The sequence below is a fragment of the Pelodiscus sinensis genome, chromosome 21, assembly GCF_052426305.1.
Source record: "Pelodiscus sinensis isolate ZL-2025 chromosome 21, ASM5242630v1, whole genome shotgun sequence".
Classification (NCBI taxonomy): Eukaryota; Metazoa; Chordata; order Testudines; family Trionychidae; genus Pelodiscus; species Pelodiscus sinensis.
In genome coordinates this window covers 18,140,387-18,161,292 of record NC_143072.1, presented here as the reverse complement: position 1 = coordinate 18,161,292, position 20,906 = coordinate 18,140,387, and the positions used below count along the sequence as shown (strand labels likewise).

The 20,906-nt window shown below is 50.1% G+C and overlaps 1 protein-coding gene across 1 annotated transcript in view; it reads right to left on the bottom strand.

Moving 5' to 3' along the window:
• Positions 1-4,868: 4,868 nt before the first annotated feature.
• Positions 4,869-20,906, bottom strand: part of AKAP1 (A-kinase anchoring protein 1) — a 57,323-nt gene continuing 41,285 nt past the window's right edge. The window contains exons 5-11 of the mRNA XM_075904828.2: positions 19,263-19,390; positions 16,796-16,973; positions 13,762-13,912; positions 11,168-11,235; positions 8,591-8,664; positions 6,745-6,810; positions 4,869-6,577 (exon numbers count right to left, since the gene is read on the bottom strand). Coding sequence (XP_075760943.2) covers positions 6,515-6,577; positions 6,745-6,810; positions 8,591-8,664; positions 11,168-11,235; positions 13,762-13,912; positions 16,796-16,973; positions 19,263-19,390 — 728 coding nt within the window. The 3' untranslated portion in view covers positions 4,869-6,514. The remainder of the gene's footprint in view (positions 6,578-6,744; positions 6,811-8,590; positions 8,665-11,167; positions 11,236-13,761; positions 13,913-16,795; positions 16,974-19,262; positions 19,391-20,906) is intronic.

Sequence of the window (20,906 nt, the reverse complement as noted above, 5' to 3'; positions counted from 1 at the left end):
GGGTCAGAGGAGAAAATGCGCACAAGAGGGCTGCGTCTAGACTGGCATGATTTTCCGGAAATGCTTTTAACAGAAAAGTTTTCCGTTAAAAGCATTTTCGGAACAGAGCGTCTAGATTGGCACGGACGCTTTTCCACAAAAGCACTTTTTGCGGAAAAGCGTCCGTGCCAATCTAGACGCGCTTTTGTGCAAAAAAGCCCCGATCGCCATTTTCACGATTGGGGCTTTTTTTGCAGAAAACAAATCTGAACTGTCTACACTGGCCCTTTTGCGCAAAAGCGACTTTTGCCTGAACGGGAGCAGCATAGCATTTCCCCAAGAAGCACTGATTCTTACAGGAGGAAGTCAGTGCTTTTGCGGAAATTCAAGCGGCCAGTGTAGACAGCTGGCAAGTTTTTCCAGAAAAGCGGCTGATTTTCCGGAAAAACTGGCCAGTCTAGACACAGCCAAGCTGTCCTGGCAGGGCACAGTAATGTATAGAGAAGGAGGCTGCATTGTGTGCGTGCTCTGATGGAATCTTGAGTGTCGCTAAGGAGAACTGGCACCTTCTCGTGCTTGGTCGACACCAGCGGTTTTCAAACTACGGGTTGTGACCCAGTACCAGGTGCTGGAACATCAGGTGCTGGGTCTCCTTGCTGCAGGGGGATCCGGTGAGCAGTGGGAGCATGTAGTAGTTTGGGTCAATGGGGGGGCCACATTGACTCACTATGGGTCTCTGGAGTCCGGGGCTCCAGGCCGAATCTCAGTTGTAAAGGCCTTGCCCTTGTGTAGGGCAGGGCAAACAAACAAGCAATCAAGCAGTCTGAATAAGCCGGTCGCCACTCTATATGCCCCGGCCCTGGGGCGGGGCAATAAACAGTCTAGCAAGTAGTCCACAAGATAAATAACAAACAGTAAATCTACAAGGGTTAATGGCACCAGCCTCTATGCCAACGGGGCTAGGGGTCGGGTCTCCTTGGTGGCAGAGAGCTGACAAGCACAGGGGTTTTTGCCCCACAGGGGGAACCTGCCACCCAAAGGAAAGGGTGGCGGGGAGGGACACGGGACCTCCCTACTCCACCACATTCCAACCCAGGGCCCTATTAGTGGCAGTGCCGCAGCCACTGGATTAGCGGGACTCCAAGCCGTACTGTGCCATCTGGGTCAGCGGAGCTCTAAGCCTCAGCGCGCTGCCCAGCTGACCTCTATGTCCTCAGCCATCCCGGGGTTCGCTGTCCCTGGTCCACTTCCCTTCTCCCCTTGGGGGTCTACCTGGCTCGGGTGCTGCTCCTCGGTGTCACCTGTGGATGGTGGCACTAGCAGCATGTCCACAGGCTTGAGGTCTGGGACAGGTACAGGTCCAGTCCACTTGGCTGGGCCTCCCACAGGTCTGGAGGGTCCAGGTTAGGTTTGCCAGGTGTCCAGTTTTCTACTGAACAGTCTGGTTTTCAGGCCCTCTGTCCAGTAGAAAATTTCAGAAAATACCGGACATGTGCAATGTCTGGTATTTCCTGGTTCTCTGGCTGGGCGCCAGAGGGAAGCCAGGTGGAGGAGTGGCTGGGAGGTGGGGCGTGATCAGTGCTAGGAGCCCTGGCTGCATCTGATGCCTTGGGGAGGAGGAGAAGCCCTGTCCCGGCTCCTGAGCGCGTGGTGGAGCTGCAGCCAAACTCACTTGCGCTTCACCGGGACCATGCGCGGGACTGACAGTGCCCCAGGATCTGCATGTGCCTGGGTCAGTCCTCCTCCCTATCTCTCCCAGCCAGCCACGCTGCCCCCGACTCGCCCCTCCAATCTCCCTTAGGCATACTGCCCCCACCCCGCCCCCTCAAGAGTGTCAAGTATTTTTTCTAAACCTACCTAGTAAGCCTAGTCCGGGTAGATTGGTGGGCCTGGGTGGTGGCCTCCGCAGATGTGTCCTAGGATCCAGGTCCAGCAGTGGCCAGGGCAGTCTAGGCCCGGGACCAGGGCCTGGTAGCGGCCAGGGCGGTCCAACCCAATCATCCAGCGGATCACCGCATGGCAAGGCCTGCCTATGCTGGGGCTAGAAAAGAGCCTCTGCCCTACTCAGCAGCTGGGCTCTGACTGAGCTGGGAGCTTCCCTTCTTATACCCCCAGCTCTCACTTCCTGTTTCCTGTGGGCGGGGCTGGGTGGTTTGGCACCGCCCACCAAGGTGTTTTTGTGGAAGTTTCCTCCTCTGGGTCAGCAGGGGGCCATGCTGACTCACTACAGGGCGCTAAGGGAGCTCCCTGCCTGTCCTGGCACCACAGACTGTGCTGCGCTTCAGAAGTGGCTGGCAGCAGGCCTGGCTCCTAGATGGAGGGAGGAGGAGCGTGCACAGGGCTCCATGCACTGCCCCTGCTCTGAGCACTAGCTCCACCCTCCCACTGGCTGGGAACCTGCTGCTGGGGGCAGTATGGTCTGTGGTGCCAAGAGAGGCCGGAAGTTGCCTTAGGCACCTCCCCGCACTGCACCACTCACTGGGAGCCACTCAAGGTGAACCCCTCCTGCCCCAGCCCTGACATGTCTCTCCCACCCTGAAGCCAGAGCCCCCTCCTACACTCCAAAGCTCAAACCCTCAGCCCCACCCCGGAGCCCACACACTAGTCAAATTATGCTGGGTCGCAGGCATCGATCATTTTCATCAAGTGGGTCATGAGAAGTTTGAAGAGGACCGGCCTGCACTCCAAAGTTACGTCAGCTTGAGTACATTGCTCAGGGCTGTGAAGAATGTCACAGCCTTAAGCTACCCTCAGCCCCAGAGTAGACATGGTGAGGTCAATGGAATATTTCATCCCTTTGACCTAGCTACTGCGTGTTGCAGAGGTGGATTTACTACAGCGACGGAAGAGCCCCTTCCTCACAGTAATACGTGTTTACACTAGGCCTAGGCCCCTGCAGCACTTAAAACGTAGACATACCATCACTGGGGGGGTTTGTACCCAAGATGATTCAGGCCTGAGGGCAGCTGCTTTCAGCAACTGTGTTTTTCATAGCTCCCCTGACCATGAAGCAATGGGAAACTGGCAGACCTGAGAAAGCAGGCAGGATTTCCTCATGTACCTCAAAAGATTAGCTATTCAGTTAAAAGCAGCTACTTCTGGGCAAACTCAGTGAGGGTTGAGAAGGCACCTATGGATGGATGATGGGCAGCAGAGCAGACAGGTGCAGCACACACGAAGGGCTGGCGGGGGGTTATTTCCCCTCTCAGGGAAGAGAAACTGTGCGATCATAGCTGCAGGGACCCAAACTACCACCTGTCTGAGAGGTATGGCCAGTCCCTCAGCATGGACCACACCCAGCTTCATCCCGCTGAGATGCAGTAGATCAGGCAGCTTTCCACGGGACAGATCGGTCTTGGAGAAGGAAAGACTGGCCTAGAGGACAGGCTACTAGGGGACTCCAAGATATCAGAGTTCAGGTACCAGCTCAGTCCGACTTCTCCATAAGCATAAGGAAGGCCAGACTGGGTCAGACCACAGGTCCATCTAGCCCACTGTCCTGTCTTCTGACAGTGACCAATGCCAGATGCCCCAGAGGAATGAATAGAATAGGGCCGTGGTCCCCAACACGGTGCCCGCGGGCGCCATGGCATTTGTCTGCGCCCGCCAAGTGCTCAGGGCTGGCCTGGCCCCGGGCACGTGGCGCATGCGCGGTGCCGGCCCTGGGCGCGTGGCGCACGGTGAGCGCCGGGCCCGGGGGCGCCATGGATTGACCGCCCGCAGCGCATGGGGGAGGGGAGGGAGCGCCAGCGCCGTCCCCGGGCGCGCTGGGAGGGGAGGGGAGGGGGGGGAGAGAGCGCCAGCCCCGGGCGCGCGGCGCTTGGGGGGGGGGGGCGACGACAAGAGGGGAGGGGGGGGAGAGAGCGCCAGCACCGGGTGCGCGGCGCTTGAGGGGAGAGCGCCAGCCCCAGGAATGCGGCTATGGCGGGGCCCCGCCCCCCGGCAGGCGAACAGCCACGCCCCCTGGCGCCCAGCAACCCCAACTGGTTGGGGACCACTGGAATAGGGAATCAAGTGATCCATCCCTTCTTGCCCATTCCCAGCTTCTGACAAACAGGCTAGGGCCCTGCCCATCCTGGCTAGTAAGTATTGATGGACCTGTCCTCAGTTAACTTATCTAGCTCTTTTTTTAACCCAGTTATAGTCCTGGCCTTTACAATATCCTCTGGCAAGGAGTTCCACAGGTGGACAATGCATTGCCTGAAGTACTTCCTCCTGTTTTATACTACCTATTAATTTCATTTGGCGATCCCTAGTCACTTATTCCATGCCTCAAATGTGCATCTGTAAAATGGTGCTAAAGGCATCGCCTTACTTCAATGGGGCATTGCAGGGATAAAATCCACTAACAACCGTACAGTGCTGAGATGGGGGACAAGGCCCATGCAAGGACCTAGACCATGAAGGACAGGTGCCAGTGCACCTCATTGTATCGCTCATCACACAAGAATACCTGCTAACCTCAGAAGAAACCACACAGCTTGCAAATCGCGATCCAATAGGATTTGACTTGAAGAGGCACAAAACGGAAGGTAAGGAACACCTTTGCTGTCACAGGAGGTCACCGCTTTCAAACTACAACGTAGCTCATATTGCAGCCGTACATAATATACTCCCCCACCCCCATGCACCATTGCTTACTAGACTGCACTGCAAGTTTTTTTGTAAAGAATTTATTTTTTAAAAAGGAGAGTAGAAATGCAATGTCCAAGGTCTCTCTCAAAACCTGAGGGAGCGATCAGACCAAGCTAACAGGGCTTTTGTCATTGTTTTGTGTCCCATTTAAAACCTCACTGTTTGGTCTCACCTGCCACTCTTAATTGAAGATCTCTTACCACCACCCCCCCATACCACAAGTGGCCTGGAAATGAAGGCTCTTAGTCATCACATTTTGATTAAGATGGCTTAAAATTTGAGCTTTAATTGAAATGGGAAACATTCCAAGAGGATTTTTTGGTTTTTTTAGATTTAACCAAGTTATCAATTTAGTTTTCATTGGACATCATTATTGCTAACATTAAACCGTACGCCCCAAATAGAGAGAATTCATATAAAAGAGAATACAATCAAACCATATCTGAATGGATCTGATAAGAGTCCTGGTGTAGGCAGGTACATTCATATCTGCATGGTGGACCAGCATATCAGTTCATCAGAAGTAAAAAAAAAAAGTCTCTGGATTGGTCTGAAAGATTCTCATTTTCCAAGGGTTGATTATACCAGCGCTTTCCTGTTAAGTGTCTTCCCAGCCAGCCACAAATCCCAACTCAATACACATGTCTAAATGCAGGTACATTACAATATTTTTTTAATAGTATTAAGTTATCTTAAATTATTTGAACAAAATTTTAAATTCCACATTTGATATCAATCTAAAAGGGACCAACATAAATCGAGAGAAAGAACACCACTGCAATATCAATTCCAAATTGTTACTTTTTTTTTAAACAGATCTGTACAGCAAAGTAGCAAAGAATTCAGTGATCACAAATCATACCATACAGCGATCTAGAGGAACGCTAATTCTGTACACAGCAGAGCAGAAACACTCCGACGTTCGGATGCTCCAAGCTGGTCAGCTGTAGTGACAGCCTCCAAACCGTTTCTACTTACAGAGGACATTTTGGTGTGGAAAAAAAATCTTTTAAGTTCCCTTTATGATTTCCAGTGTTTCTCTTATACAAAATATTACAATGATTTTATATATATTTACACAGACTTGCACAGCTAGAAAATTACAAATTACAATTAGGCTTGGCAATCTTTTTTTTCTTTTTAAATACATAATCTGGAACATAGATTGACCGTCTATGGTTGTAGTGGTAATTCATCCTACGTTTTCAAGGTCTCCACAGATGCAGTTTTCTTCCCATGCAGCACAAGATTAAAACATTTCTGCCATGGGATGTATGCCGGGTTAAGTGCCATGAATGCAATGCATTTCTTCTCCAGCATCAGTAACAGATCAGATTCATGAAGCCTGTGCCAAGTTGGTGGCACAATATGGAAAAAGTCAACACGCAAGTGAACTTCAAGTCCTTTACGTATTTTGTGTTGGCTTGTTTATTCAGCAAATTTATTTTTTTAAAGAAACAGCCAACATCGCTTTCAGAAAAAGCAGTCATTGAACCTCCAGGGAAATCTGCGCAATAGACATGCAGCTACAGTTAAACACATGGGAGGGGGGTTTTGTTAGCTTCAAGCAAACCCCACTTTTTTTAAAAAAAGTAACTTAGAACTAGGCCAGGGATGGGTTTTGTTTTAAAGCTACAGTATTTTTTTTTTATGGCTTTTAGTAAGTCCCTGCCTTTCACTGAAATGAGGTATGTATTCCGAGTGAAATGGTAACAGTCAAGCAAACAAATCTCAATGGACCACAGGAGGTTTGCACAGTGGTGTAAACAAACAGGTCTTCCCTATGGGATTGCCAAACCCAATTCTAATACAGTGCAAAAAAAGGGATTTTTAAAGTTTTCTTTCTTTTTTTTTTTTCTTTTTTTAGAAAAATGGGTCACCCAGGGCCTCTCAGAGTTGATTAATAACTGTCAATCCACTGAGCAAATCCTCTTTCCACCAGAGCTCTGTTTATTGACACCACCTAAGGAAAAATCGATAAAAAAAGACACATGAAGGAAATACCAACCTGAGAGCAACATAAAATGCTGGGATCTTACTTCAGGAAGAAGTCCCCAGGACTCAAGTTTTCCAACCCACTTCTGAGTCTATACAAACCAGAACTCTACATCTTTTTGCAAGTGTACGCACCTCATCTCCCATCATACTCCACAGCTGGATAAGAGGCAGACCTGTTGCACCGTCATAGTTTGTGACCTGGAAAAATGCAGACACGCGTGTTAGCATATGGCACAGCAGACAAATATGCATAACAGTGAGCTGAGGACAGCTCAGCAACAGCAAGTCTCGCTTCCTGAGGACAAGGGGGTTACCAGTGGGGCAGTCTCTCCCCTATAAAATAAGATACAAGGTGAACCTCTCTAGTCTGGCATCCGCGGAACCTGACCGGTGCTGAACCAGAGAATTTGCCGGACCACAGGAGGTCAATATTGTCTAGCAGCATTACCAACGTTTCCACTGCTCACTGGGCTCTTAGGGAGACATTTGGGGTAAATTAGAGCTAAACAACAGCACAGAACAGAGCCAGGACTGACGGCTGTAAACTAACTTTACGGGACTTTAGGAAACTTGGTCACACCTATAAACGACATCCGGCTAAGTAAAGTCATGCTGGACCAAAGATGTTGCCAGATCAGCAAGTGCTGGACTAGAAAGGTTCAACCTGTACTTGTCTCCTCTGTATACTGTTTTAAGAGTACAGATGAGAGCTAAGTATTACCCCTCAAGAACACTTGGTCTGTTCTTGGGAGAGAAGATTTCACCTGTACAAGCTCCATGAGCAGGTATTAGCTGAGTGTTTCGAGTCTCCAGAGGGGTTAATTTAACTTTTGATTCATCACAATACTACAGAAGTTATGCTACTTTAGGGTAAGAGCCTCCCATGGCCCAGAATAAGCAGCATTGGTGGTTTTCTGACATCTCCTATTCTAACATTATAACTTATTAAATACATGAAGTGACTTGTGATCATCTAACAGAGCATTTCCCTGGACTCATTCCAGTTTGAACAGAAGTGCAACTTTTAGAGAAGCGATCCATCTTGAGTTCAGCTTTGTCAGTGATGAAGAATACACCACAACCATTAGTAAAGTGGTGTAAGGCTCACTTGCCCTCTGCACTAAAAATATAAGCCTATTTCTAGGCTGAATTTGTTTAGTTTCAACTTCCAGCTGTTGGATCTTGTTATGCCTGCTTCTGCTAGATCAAAGAGCCTGCTATTAAATCTGTTCTCCCACCTTGGGGCTTACAGACGGTGATCAAATCACCCCTTACCCTCTCTTATAAGCACAAGAGTTCCTTGAGTCTGTTACTCTAAAGATTTAAACAATTGGAAACCAGATCTTAAAGTACTGGGTCCAGTTCTGGGCACCACATTTCAGAAACAATCTGGACAAATTGGAGACGATCCAGAGAAAAGCAACAAAAAACGAATAAAGGTCTAAAAAACATGAGCTATGAGGGAAGACTCATGAAAGAATTGGGCTTGTTTAATTTAGAAAAGAGAAGACAGAGGGGATAGGATAGCAGTTTTCAAGCATCTAAAAGGGTGTTACAAGGAGGAAGGAGAAAGATTGTTCTCCTTGACCTCTGATGCTAGGACAAGAAGCAATGGGCTTAAATTGCAGCAAGGAGGGTGGTTAGGTTGGACATTAGGAAAACCTTAATTGTCAGGGTGGTTAAACATTGGAATAAATTGCCTAGGGAGGTTGTGGAATCTCCATCATGGGAGATTTTTTAAGAGCAGGTTAAACACCTATCAGGGATGATCTAGAAGGTGCGTGGTTCTGCCATGCGCGCAGGGGACTAGATTTGATCTCTTGAGGTTCCTTCCCGTTCTAGTGTTCTATGATCGTCATGACTTTTCTCTGACCCCTCTCCGATTTATCAACATCCGTCCTGAATTACTAACGCCCCCACTGGACACGGCATTGCAGCAGCCACTGCACTCGTCCCAAAACCAGAGTGACTGACATACCTGTGCAAGCAGGGGTGTGCCTCTGGTCATCTCACTCACAGATGTGTCAGCTTCTGATGAAAAGTGATCCTCATCTTTGGAAAGAAAGAGAAAAGGCAAGTCAGACGTTCACTGGCTCTGTTTCGTCTGGCCTTAAAACCTATTGCAATTATCTAGTCTGGTCTCCTGCATAAGTCAAGCCCAAGAACCTCACTCATGGGCGCTACAGGACTATACACTCTATGAAGCCCAACAAGATCACGCAGAAATGTTTCTCAAAGGGGAGACGATGAACAAGTTCTCTTTTTAAAAGGATCCTGGCTCAGCAGCCACATGTGCATAAAGGGAGTGAAAGGAATTCCTAAGGACAATTGTGTCTTTACATACGATCAATTACATTCATGTTTCAGTTTTTAACCAGGCAGCTGTACGTTCAGGAAGCTCCAGGACCTCACTCGTCCTGTGGGGAGTTTAATATCTGAACAGAAACTCAGCACTAGTCAATGGAATGTAAAGAAATCCCTTGCAGGGTGGGTGGAATTTTAACATTGCAAGCGGTGCTCTTCATTAACATGGTCTGCGTACTTTTCATTGTCCAAGCTGAAGGATGTCTGAACACGGATGTGTCAGATTTCCAGGCATGACGTGGAAAACACTGTTTTGAGGAAGTGGGACAAACAAAATTCTGTGTTTTGGGCTTAGACTACCTGGGGCCTTTACGTGGCAAGATCAAGTTGTTTCCAAATGAACTTTGGTTTTTGTCCACCTACCCTTTTGATCCACCCTCCTGAGACATCTCCAGCATCATCGGCCAAGACGCTCCCCATGCTGCTGAGGATGTGGCAAGAGTTCTCTTATTGCAGAGTGCATGCAAACCATGAACTCTGTTGCTGGCAGCTAGGGATGGAAAGAAGTTCAGCTTCTGCCATCCCCCTGAAGCAGGCAATCTAGACTAGCGAGTGGGCTGCAAGATGGTCACAACCAAGATGGTCTCCTGGGATGGGGTAGTTTTGCTAGTGGCATTTCCGTACCTAGAATTTGCAGGGTGCGCAAGAGGACCGGGGCAGCGCTTTCATTGGATGCAGAGGGTGCGCACAGCTCTGACCGTCAGTGTTGTGTGGAGTCAGCACGCACCTCACATGCCCCTGCATTATGGGTGTGTCACCTGAATACAGTAATTCCTCATTTAACACTATAAATAGGTTTCAGAAAATGATTGTGTTAAGTGAAAACGTGTTTGCGGGGTCAATTTTCCCATTGAAAATTGGGGGTTGCGTTTCAAGCGGTGGTGTCTGTTGGGACCGGGACATAAGGTTGGGAGAGAAAGGGGACTGGGTTACAGCAGGAAGGGGAGGTGTTTGGCTCTGGGGAAGGGGAGGAGAGGAGAGGGGAAGAGAGGGGGACTGGGGTGGGAGTATGCCCGTGACGGGTCTGCCTGGACCTGCACTGCAGCTGGCGAGGGGTTGCCAGGGAACGACGCAGCGAACGGCAAATTCTCCACTGCTTTGCAGGGAGGCGGGGGAAACCCCACACAGCTGCCAGCGATGGGCCGGCCGGGGAAACCCAGCCACCGGCCTGCAAGCGGGGGCAAGGCGTCCGGCGAGGGGGAGTCAGCAGGGAACAGAGCAGTGAGGGGCGAACCCCCTGCCGCTTTGCAGGGGAAGCCCCATGCAGCCGCTGGCAACAGGCCAGCTGGGGAAATCGTGTTATTCCGGGGACGGTCGTGTAATTCAAAAACATTCCCTAAAAAAAACAACCATGCTATCGCAAAAACTTGTTAAGCGGGCATGTGTTAAATGAGGAATTACTGTACAGGTATGACAAATCTGGCAACCCTGTGCGAGGGCAGCAGTAAATAAAATGTCTTGCAGGCCACAAATGGAGCCCCAATGGGGTACAGGAGGCCCGCAGGCCCTGGGTTGCCCACCACTGCTCTACAGCCTTGGCAGAGGCAAACCTTGTGCTTACTGCCAGTGCTGGGTTTCCAGAGTGCTGACATCAAAAGGCACTACGAATGGGTAGGGGTAACAACCGTCAGTCTCAAGAACTGAAAAGCCTTTTAGGCACTAGCTGAACACCATGTAAGCGACTGTATGGAAATATAGGAGGTTTTCTAGAGACTGAAGAATTAATCTGCTTGCATTTATTTACAGTTACTTTAAAAGGGACAGTGCATCTAGTTATCTAGTTCATTGGCAAAGTGGAGTTTATCAAGTAGTTCTAGTTCCCCAGCTGCCCTCTGGTAATTCTGCCAGTTTGTGGTTTTAAGTTACATTCTCTTATTTTTCCTAGCTTTCCATGCACAGCTAAAAAAGACACACACAGGAGACACGAAAGATAGTGTCACTAGTCCCCACAGTGTTGGCAAAAGCAAACACAAAGCAAGAAAAAAAATAATTCAGCTCCACTTTCTAGTAACCTGTGTTGTTGTAGGGATGTTACATTTAAATTAACTGACTAATTGAATAGTCGATGCAAATTGTGAAAGTGCTGCGGGGACCATGGGGCCAGTAGGGTTGGCTTCTAAACTAAGAGCACCTTGTTTAACTCAGTACCATGAGCTCCTCTTATTAGTTTCTCTTCAGTGATCGACGTTACCTGGAAGCGGCACCACGTTGTCTAATAAAACTTCTGCTCCTTGGAAAGGTAGTGTTACAAAATCAGACCTTAAAAGAGAAAAAGAATCAACTTGAGTAGAAGACCACACTTCTGCCCTAATTCTCACTCCTTTTTAAACCAGTGAAGGCTGCTAGGACAGGAATTATTTGCTTCCGATCAGTGACAGCCAGACGAATCAATGCGGTACCCGTCCCTGGAGTTTGAGCACAATGCATACGAGGGGGACAGGATCCTCTTGTGCTAAGGCGTGGGAACGAGAGATCTGGGTTCTTTCACTTCAGCTCAATTCACCATGTGAAAAGGGAGTGCTCGGTTTCTCCCATCCTTGGTCAACTCTGAGGAAGGGACATGGCTTACAATGGGCTTGTTACACTGAGTGCCCGGCACGCTGGGCCCTGAGCTCATCCGGGCCCCTCTCAGCATCACCACAATATTGAAATTGCTGCCTCGTCTCAGCCAGGGCCTACGACATGCAGTGTCAGAGAATTCTCAGTCTCCCTACCACCTTATCAGCTTCTCCACTGGCAGCTGGAGCACAGACCAGGCACCAATGTTTGGCACACTGACGAGCACTGTTAAATAGGGACAGGGACGGATAACCAGTAAGCATCACCCTTAATGGATGATGCTTACTGGGTAGCGGTTACATGGGAGCAGCCTCCCGCCTATGGCCCGCTGCTGGTGGAGGTCTGCTCCAGCCCCATGGAGTTGCTGGTTCCTAGCCCACCTGGACTGGGAGTCGGCAGCCTCGTGAGGCAGGGAAGCCAGTAGCCCTCCCCCCGACTCCTCTTGCTGTTTCTGGCCCGACATGGCCATGGACTGCTCCAGCCTGGCTGTGGCAGGCAGAGCCGCTCCAGCTGTCTGGGATGGAACTCCCGCCCCAAGCCTCCTTCAATCAGTTAACTGGTTAAACCAAACAGGATCGTGCGTCCCTACTGCTAATAGTCGACAGTCGCTGGCACCTCGTCTAGCAGCAGCCAAGCAACGGCCAGACAGGCTAGAAAACCTTGCCCTTGCTGAGGTAGGAAGCTGAAGATAAAGGACCCCCCCCCCCCCCGCAAGTGCTTCTCCATTTGTTTGCTCTCCCCCGTTGTCTTCCCCTGCCCTGGCTCTGTACCATCTCCTCTGGCAGGCCACAAGTCAGCAGGCAAGCAGTGCCCCCTGGGAAGGGGGAGAATGCTCTCTGAAAGGGCGATGTCTCTCCCTGCTCCAGCTGTCCACATGTTCTGCGCACCATCGTCCCCCACCAGGCAGAGAACAAGTGAGTCGCTCTCCCAATACACCCAGCATGTCTCTTCAGTGGGACACAGCTTATGGGAGAACAGCCCGGCCCAGAGGACTGGGTACTGGAAGCAGCAGGTAGGTGGAAGGTCTAGTCCTAGTTTTGCTGACGGGTGCCATTAGACAAGTCACTGTTCTGTTCCTCAGTTTACCCACGACTGATCTGCCCTTCTCTGGGGAGTGTTGAGACACTTCTGAGGATAGCACTACGTAAGAGCTAGGCGCATCAGTAAGGAAGCCAGGTGGTGTCCCACATAGTTGTACCTTGTAGAGAGAACCATCCCCCCAATGCTTTCCTTATACTGCAGAAACACATCCACCTATTAAGCCATTACCCTCAGGTCTTGTCTGCATTGGCTTGTGTTACCCAAACCTGCCTGTTGGCAGCAAAACAGCAGAGATGTGATAGGGTAAACATGTAAATGGTTAAGCAATGAGCCTGGGTCCATTGGTTAATCTTCACGGTTACATGCAAACCCCCTCAACAGAGGCAGTACCGTGCAGCAGGGGGAGGGGGCGTGCTCCATGGTAGCTGGTGCCAGTTCCCACCTCACTCCTGCTGCCTCTAATAGAGTGTTTACACGCCAATGAGACTTTTGTTGGGAACACACCCCCATTTCTGGCGATAAAAAATTTCCATCCCTGCAAGAGACGTTTGTCTTTTCCACTCCTTCTACTGTCGACAAAGGAAGGAGCATGGACTCCCGTTTGTGTTGTCGAGAGAACTGGCTTCCGCCAGTATCCAACAATGCCTTGCCTGAGGGCTCTGCTCAGTGTTTTGTGATCTCTGCTGCCTCCCTCCCCTGCCCTTCCAAAGCTCCAGGAAACGTGACAGCTGAGTGAGCTGCTCTGTTTGGGGATCAAACGGAGAACAAATCATTGCGAAGCACCTGTTCTGCCCTGCTAGCAACACAGCGGCAGGCAGGGTGCTGCTGCAACGGTAGGGCTGGAGAGACGGCTGTGCTGCTTGGACATTACTCAGCACGAAGAATCCAAAGAGCTACAAGGGAATCTCAAGAAGCACAGGGATCAGCTTTGCCTTCCCACAACACTGCCCTGTGGGATGTTTACCCACACTGCTTCGCTCTATCTGTCGACAGGGGCGTTCGCAACATGGCCAGGAAATGTCGACAATGGGAGGCAGAAAAACTGGTTTGACCAGTTTTCACTTCTGGCGACTTCTGCATGTCGACATCACTTGTTGCCAAACCTTCCCTGTGTAGACGTAGCCTCAGTTATCAAAATTCAACCATTTGTGTTCCCTCAAGGGAGGAAAAAACAGAGCTCCTGACCTGATTTGCCTGAGCGTGTCGATTTTAACTCTCTCGTACCCGCCGTAGTCCACGTATCTGATCTCCACTTCGCTGTTCTCTTTGAAGTAGCCGACGACCTGAGCCCGCCACCAAGCGCCATCCAAGCCCGGAGCGGCACAGATCACGCCAACTGCAAAGCACAGCAAGGCAGAGGGAGAAGATCCAACGTTAGTGCCCAGTTCCCAAAATCCCACTGGATCAACGGAGACAACGGAACAAGCGCTGCCCAAGGGAGGACACCCTGATGCCTGTGCTGCTTTTGGACGAGACACCTTGGGGACCCGCAGCAAGGAGGTGGCACGATATAGCAGAGCACTGGACTGGAATTCAGGAGTCCTGGTTTCTCTTGCTAGCTCTGCCAATGACCTACTGGGTGAATAGGCAAGTCAGTGAACCTTTGTGCCTCAGTTTCCTCTCCCATCTTGTGTCTCGTGTTCTCACCTCAAAGTCTTCAGAGAAGGGCTGTCTCTCACTGTGAGAGTGTACTGGGCCTAGCACAAGTATGGCCAGAGCCACTAGCAGCTGTGGTAACACCTCTATCTCCGCCGCTCTGCGCGGTGAAGTTAAGCATATGTAGGACTAACCCTGCCTGTAGTAATAAGACGCTTTTAAACACACTCTACACCGTCTGCATTTCACCTGTTTTTTTTTTTTTTTTTTTTTTTTAAGTAGCTCAACACGAGTAGCTTGGGCAAGAGAAACACTCAGGCTATGCCTAGACTACATCCCCCTTTCAAAAGAGGGATGTAAATGAGCCTGGATCGAAAGCACAAATGAAGCATAGATTTAAATATCCCGCACTTCGTTTGCATATTTGCGTCCGGTTGCTGTTTCAAAAAAGGGTATTTCGAAAGCGAAACCGTAGTCTAGACACGGTTCTTTAGAAAAAAACCCTTTTTCGAAAGATCCCATACTCCAGAAAAAATGAGTACGGGTTCTTTCGAAAAAGGGGGTTCCCCCAAAAAAGAACTGCATTTAGACTGCGGTTTCACTTTAGAAATACCCTTTTTTGAAACAGCGACCGGACACAAATATGCAAATGAAGCACGGGATATTTAAAACTGCGCTTCATTTGGGCTTTCAATTGGCCCTTTCGGAAGAGGGCTGCAGTCTTGACGAGCCCTCAGAGCTTTAGCGAACGGCCGAGCAGCCCCGTACGGGAGCACGCCGAGTCTCAGTGCTGCTCTAGGAAGCGGACGAGCATCTATTCTCTGGAAGCTGCCCTCCAAGGGAAAAAAACCCAAATGAGTTGGCACTTTTCTGAACCACCAAGAAACCATCCAGACCCACCCACGCTGCCCTCTTGCTCCACTAAACAGCCCCTTATTTTAAGGTGGATATCTCATGCTGAGCCCCTACACCCGACAGCAGAAACAGCTATGTCGGGAAATCTTCTCCCCCACCCTACCCTGCACGCCAACAATCTGGAGGCATTGCCAGAAATTATACCTCTACATAGGAGAAAATGACAGTGTCTGATAGCAAAGAAAATAATCCTGATGTTATAATTAAGGGGCCGGCAGCAAACATCCTCGGGAACGCACAGCAATGCAGTTCCCTGACTGACAAGGCAAGATGAAAACACCCGCAATGGGAAAGGCAAATAAAACACGCCCCGTCTGTCCCTACAGAGAAGCCTAATTCATGCTTCATGTTCCAAGCTCGTGGAGTAGTTTAGAATTGGCCAGAGGCGTTCTGGTTTCAATTTTCCTTGGGAGGAAGATCAAAACCCCTAGACCGGATCAGAACAGAGCTGCATCTAGTTCAGTGTCCCATCTGAGACTGGCCATCAGCAGAGGCTTCAAAAGGGAAGCATGAAAGCCCTGCAGTAGCCAGATGGGGCATTGTCTGCTGCCGCCCACCTGACCTACTGTTCTGATATTTGATGAGGTCCTGAAACCGGAGCTTTGAGACCCCTTCCACAAAGTCTATAAGGGTCCTGGCTAGACGTTTTAAACGCGGCTTTTAAAACGCATCTTCCACTGCCCTCTAACCCATGTGTAGGCACCGCAAAATCTGTTTATTTCACGTTACTTTTCCGAATAAGTCGGATCCTGTTTGGAGCCAAGCAGTGCAGGGGTGCCGGAGAGACCATCGCCAGCAGAAGGTAGCAGTAAACTCTAAAGGAACGTAAAAACTTATCTACCCACTCTAAGGGAATGGGGGGGGGAAGAGAAGCCTTATTTTTTTTGAATTAAGCAGTACAGGGAATAATAGTTATCTAAAAACTTGGTCTGATAACTACTATAAAGTATGTTTTCTAGAGGTAAATGAGGCACTGCTAGGCACTTTAACTCAAGCCAAAGGCAGTAGATAAGGAACCAAGGGCTGACTGGTCACCCATGCACAACCACACTAGGCACTGCTACCACCAATCTCCGATTCCAAGCACAGGGACATGCCTCGAAGAAACGCTATTTACACACGAATTAAGCTATGCAAAAATAATTACGTCCCATTTTTATACAAGTTCTCTGTTGTCTCACCCCTGGCTGGTTCTGGCTTCGCTGCTGAATGGGAGCAAACTTGAGAAAACTTGTACAGCTTGAACCTCTCTAATCCGGCAACATCCATGGTCCGGCTTCTAGTGAGCTGAAAGTCCATGTCTCATGGATGTGGCCAAGTTTCCCCCAGTCCTGGCTCTGTGTTCTGTGCTGTTCTTTAGCTCTAATTTACCCCTAAATGTCTTCGAAGAGCCTGGAAAGCAGTAATGCTGCGAGACAATATTGACCCCTGTGGTTCGGCAAATTTTCTGGTTCAGCACCGATCAGCTCCTGAGGTGCCGGACTAGAGAGGTTCAACCTGTAGTTTGACTTATTAGGGAGTGCAGAGAAGAGGCAGTAAAAAACAAAACACCACCACCACCACCAAAAAATCCTTCCTGGGCACTCCGGACTCAAGTTACCATGAAGCACAGAAGAGAAAGTCTGCTAGCTGCTACTAGGAGAGATCAGGGACAGACCCCAGGAGGAGCCTTGCGGCCTGATGATGCACGAGGAATGACGGGACTTGCCTTCTACTGGAGTCGGCAGCGTTGGGATGCCAGGCTGCGAATAGCAGACGAACATCTGCTGGTCCAGGCTGCGCAGCACGTGGAAGGTGGGGTGCGTGTGTTGCTGCACAAACATGTGTCCTGCGTTGACTTGGTTCACGACGATGACTTCTACGGTGACTCCGTCTGGAAGCATGAGCTGCCACAGGGAGAGAGAGCGAGAGGGTGAGTGTCACACCTTCCAAAGGCTAGCACAGAACTTGGTTCCTTGGATACCCCCTCCTCCTCCTTACACAAAGCAAGGGGCCTGAATGGCTCAGGAGTTTAGCAGCAGGATCTGTAGAGCTTTGCCTCAACTGGAACTTAGCACTGGCTCAGGGGGAGTCATTGTTGACATATGTCCCAATGAAGGGGACTGGATTGGAGTGTGGCGGGGTGGGGGGGGTTTCAAACTTCATTCCATCACACCCCTCTTTTGAGGACAAAAACCACACAGGGCAGCACATGCGTATAGGCCAACTCGGCCGTCTCCTTCAACGGGGCTCCCAATGATGACGTCACGCCATTGAGGGCTGTGCAGGCGGGGGCGCTGATCGCGTGTTCCACCTGGGGTGCCAGCTGCCCGCCTTGGACTGCCCCTGAAACCATGACCCACGACCTTTGGGGGGGGGGGGGGGCTGGAGAGAAAGAGGTGAAGCCTAAGACTGCCCAAGCCCCACAGGAGCCAGGGCAAAGCCTGAGACCCACTACCCTGGGCAGGGAGCCTATAACCTCAGCCCTGTTGCCCAGGGTTCATGCTTCAGTTCGTCCTAAGCCAGCTCTGGCACCCCCATTAAAATGAGGTCCCCATCCACTTTGGGGCCCCGACCCACAGCTTGAGAAACCCATGCCCAGCGTTTCTTTTGTAGGGCAGCGACTGAGCACCGTGTGCAGCTGCAAGTGTAATGTCGGTGCTATTTATCCACAAGGCAGGGAACGACAACGCACGCTCCTTTCGGGCCATCCCGACAAAAGACCCTCAGCCCTTATCTAGCAGGTTCCCTTCTTGTCAAATAGCTTAATTCCATGCTCGTCTGAGCACCTGGCCTCTCTACAGAGATGGCCAAAGTAGCAGCCGCAGTTTGTGAGGGAGGTTTCTGCGATGAAGGCACTTTCGCTTGGTTTCCCTGCCAAGTCAGTTCACGCAGGCCACCGTGTAGCCATCCGGCTTTTGATGGCCTACTGTAACTCAACAAAATCAAACACCCCATCACAACCTGAGACGCAAGGAGTTTCTCTTTAAGGTTATAACAAGCCTAAAAGGGAAGGCGCCAAGAATGAGAAACATGCAACATCCTCCTTGCTGCCTCTGGTTATAACCTTAAAGAGAAACTCCCTGTAGCTCAGGTTGTGATAGGTGCATTCAATTTTGTTGAGTTATAGTACGCCTTCAAAAGCCTGATGGCTACATAGTGGCTGTTCCAAAGTCAGAGTCTACCACGTAACCGGTAGGATCTATAATCAAGAGGACTGTTATTTACAGACATCTGGAAAAAGAGAAAGGTGTAAAATAATGTGAAGAAAATGCTGAGGTTAATTTTGATGCCAGATTTGAACTGCAAATCTACAGAGATCTGCTTTACATCCAGGAGTATCTGCATCCACGGATGTGGACATCCACAGAGTATTTTTGCTGATATGGATGCAAATATAAATTCTGTATCTAGAACCCTGCAAATTCGTGGATATCCACTTGACATCCATGGATGAGGATATCCACGGATATAAAAGCAGCTATCCGTGGCTCATTTTTGTGGCTATAGATGTGGATACAAATTTTGTAGCCGCACAGGGCTCTGCGTATGAGGGAAAGTGATTCCACTGGAACGCAATAACTCAGCATGATTCTAAAAGTCACATGGCACTCAACAGGCACAGAATTCAATCCTCTCAATAGCAGATCTTTCGTAAGAACTGACTCAGAATATCACTGCAGCCACAAACCAAAAGCTACTTCCTGGAGCCTGCCGGCAAACGTCAGTGACGTCAAAGGGGTGCTTGCTGGCGTTTAAACATGTTTGGGCTGCAGGCCCATTTTCTGGAGTGTGTTCCAGGACCTTAAACTCAGGGCAGCACAACGACGGATGGATCAGTCAGGCATGCAACAACCACATTGGTAAGAGGCCTTCTTGAAGGAATCTCAGTGGGGCTAGATGGTTGTATGCTTACTGCTATGGATCAAGAAAGGGTTCTTGGTCTGAGGCCAGGGCACCATTTAGTCTGTGCTGAGCAGGCACTAGAGCTACAGGATGGATTTTTCAGGATGTCCAGTAAGTGCGGAAAAGGCCTGCTCATTGAGGCCATCATTAGCATTTGCTTAATAGGGGAAAAAAAAGCTCCTGGAAATAGGACAGTCGACACGAAGGGAGAACGCAACATGACTCTATGGAAACCTCTCCGATGCACAGCCACGCCGCTTAACCCTGCCAGCACGTTGCCACGGGCTTACCCAGGAAGTCATAGGGAGGGAATGCAGCATCAGAGACGGGGCGGGAGGAGCGTAAATGTTGGTGAGGCTCAATTCCTTGAACTTCTTCCCGATCAGACTCAGCGCCTTGTCGACGTGATGCTGAGAGCCTGAAAGATAAGTTGAGAGTCAAAGGAGGAGGGTGCACGGGGTGCCCTCCTGCAGCATGGGGGCAGGAACGAGGGGCGCTCCTCCACCCTCTGGCTTCAAGTGGTTTCCCCCCTACACAGGGCTTACAAAGGGGTTCAACTCTCAGCCCCCCCACTATACAAACTGTTCCAGCCCCCCCAACTGGCAGTACCTTGGAACCCCTTCTGAGCCAAGGGAGTAAATACAAACATTTCCTGTCTGTACCAAAAAATAGTGTGTGGGTAAGAGCCTGGATGCAAAGCAGTACATAAAACAGGGTGAAGATCAGTGCTCCCATTTTCTTACGCGCACTGGTGCGGCTGCGCAACACACCACTGTCCTATTGGAGCACGTAAAATTCACATGGCAGGAGTGGAGCCAGGGGGTTCAGCGTGCAGGAGGGGACTTACGGCTGGGGCAGAGGGTTGGGGTGCAGGAGTGAGGGGTTCAGGGCTGGGGCAGAGGTGCAAGGGCTCTGGGACGGGGTCAAGATGTGGGGTATACAGGCTCTGTGATGGAGTTGTGGACTTGGGGTGCAAGGGGTGCTCAAGGTGGAGTAGGGGATTGGGGCTTGTCTTAGCTGGATTGCTCCCTGCTGGGGCTGGCTGGAAAAGGCTCCCCTCCACCGGCTGCAGAAGCTTAGTGCTGGGGCCAACCGGAGGGGCTCCCCTCTGCCAGCCCCAGCACCTCCAGGGCTTGGGGAGAGATCCCCCCTGCAGCCCAGTTCCCTGCGTGGCCAAGGGAAAACTTAGGCCAAAATACTCGCTGTCATGGGATCCCTGTGCGCTGGTTTCTGCTTCACTAAAGGCGGCCATTTAGGAAGCTAGAAAAGTTTTACAGAAACCCCAGAGTGGAGTGGTTCTGTTGTGTGTTTAAATGTCAGTGGTGAAATCCTGACGGCTAATTTCGTGAAGCCACGCAGGAGAGCCAGCCACATCCCTTCCATTAACTTTAATAAGAGACATGGTTAGGATCCTGCTCTGAAAGTCTCAACCCAAACCGAAAACAGCATTGTGCTAGCGTAAGGAACATCCTTTCCACTGAGGAAGCTTCACCGACCAGCGCAGCCTCTGTCCACAATGAACCCAGCGCAGAGAGGAACCGAGCATAAAGGGCAACAAGTTTCTTAAAAACAATTTCGTTTTAATACAGCGCCTAAGTAACCAAGACTTTTTAAAGTGATATTTCTTTGTAGAGTGGCCCTTCAAGGATTCCAGTAAATGGAAAATCTTCTCAGCACCCCCAATCATTTACAAAAGTATTTTAGCACATTTATTTGCAGTGGTTTCTCTTGTCCAAATCTACGCAACTTAACAGGTATTACGGGGGTGATGAGTTCACAGCTAAGAATGGGTTCCGCTCTGCCGTTGGCTGTCCAAATGCAGCATAAGGCTATGCCTACGCTGTGGAGATTATGTGGACACAGCAGGGCCTTGCAGAGTGGAACAGCGCCTCCTGGAATCAAGTATATGAGCAAAGCCCTCTTCCACCAACACC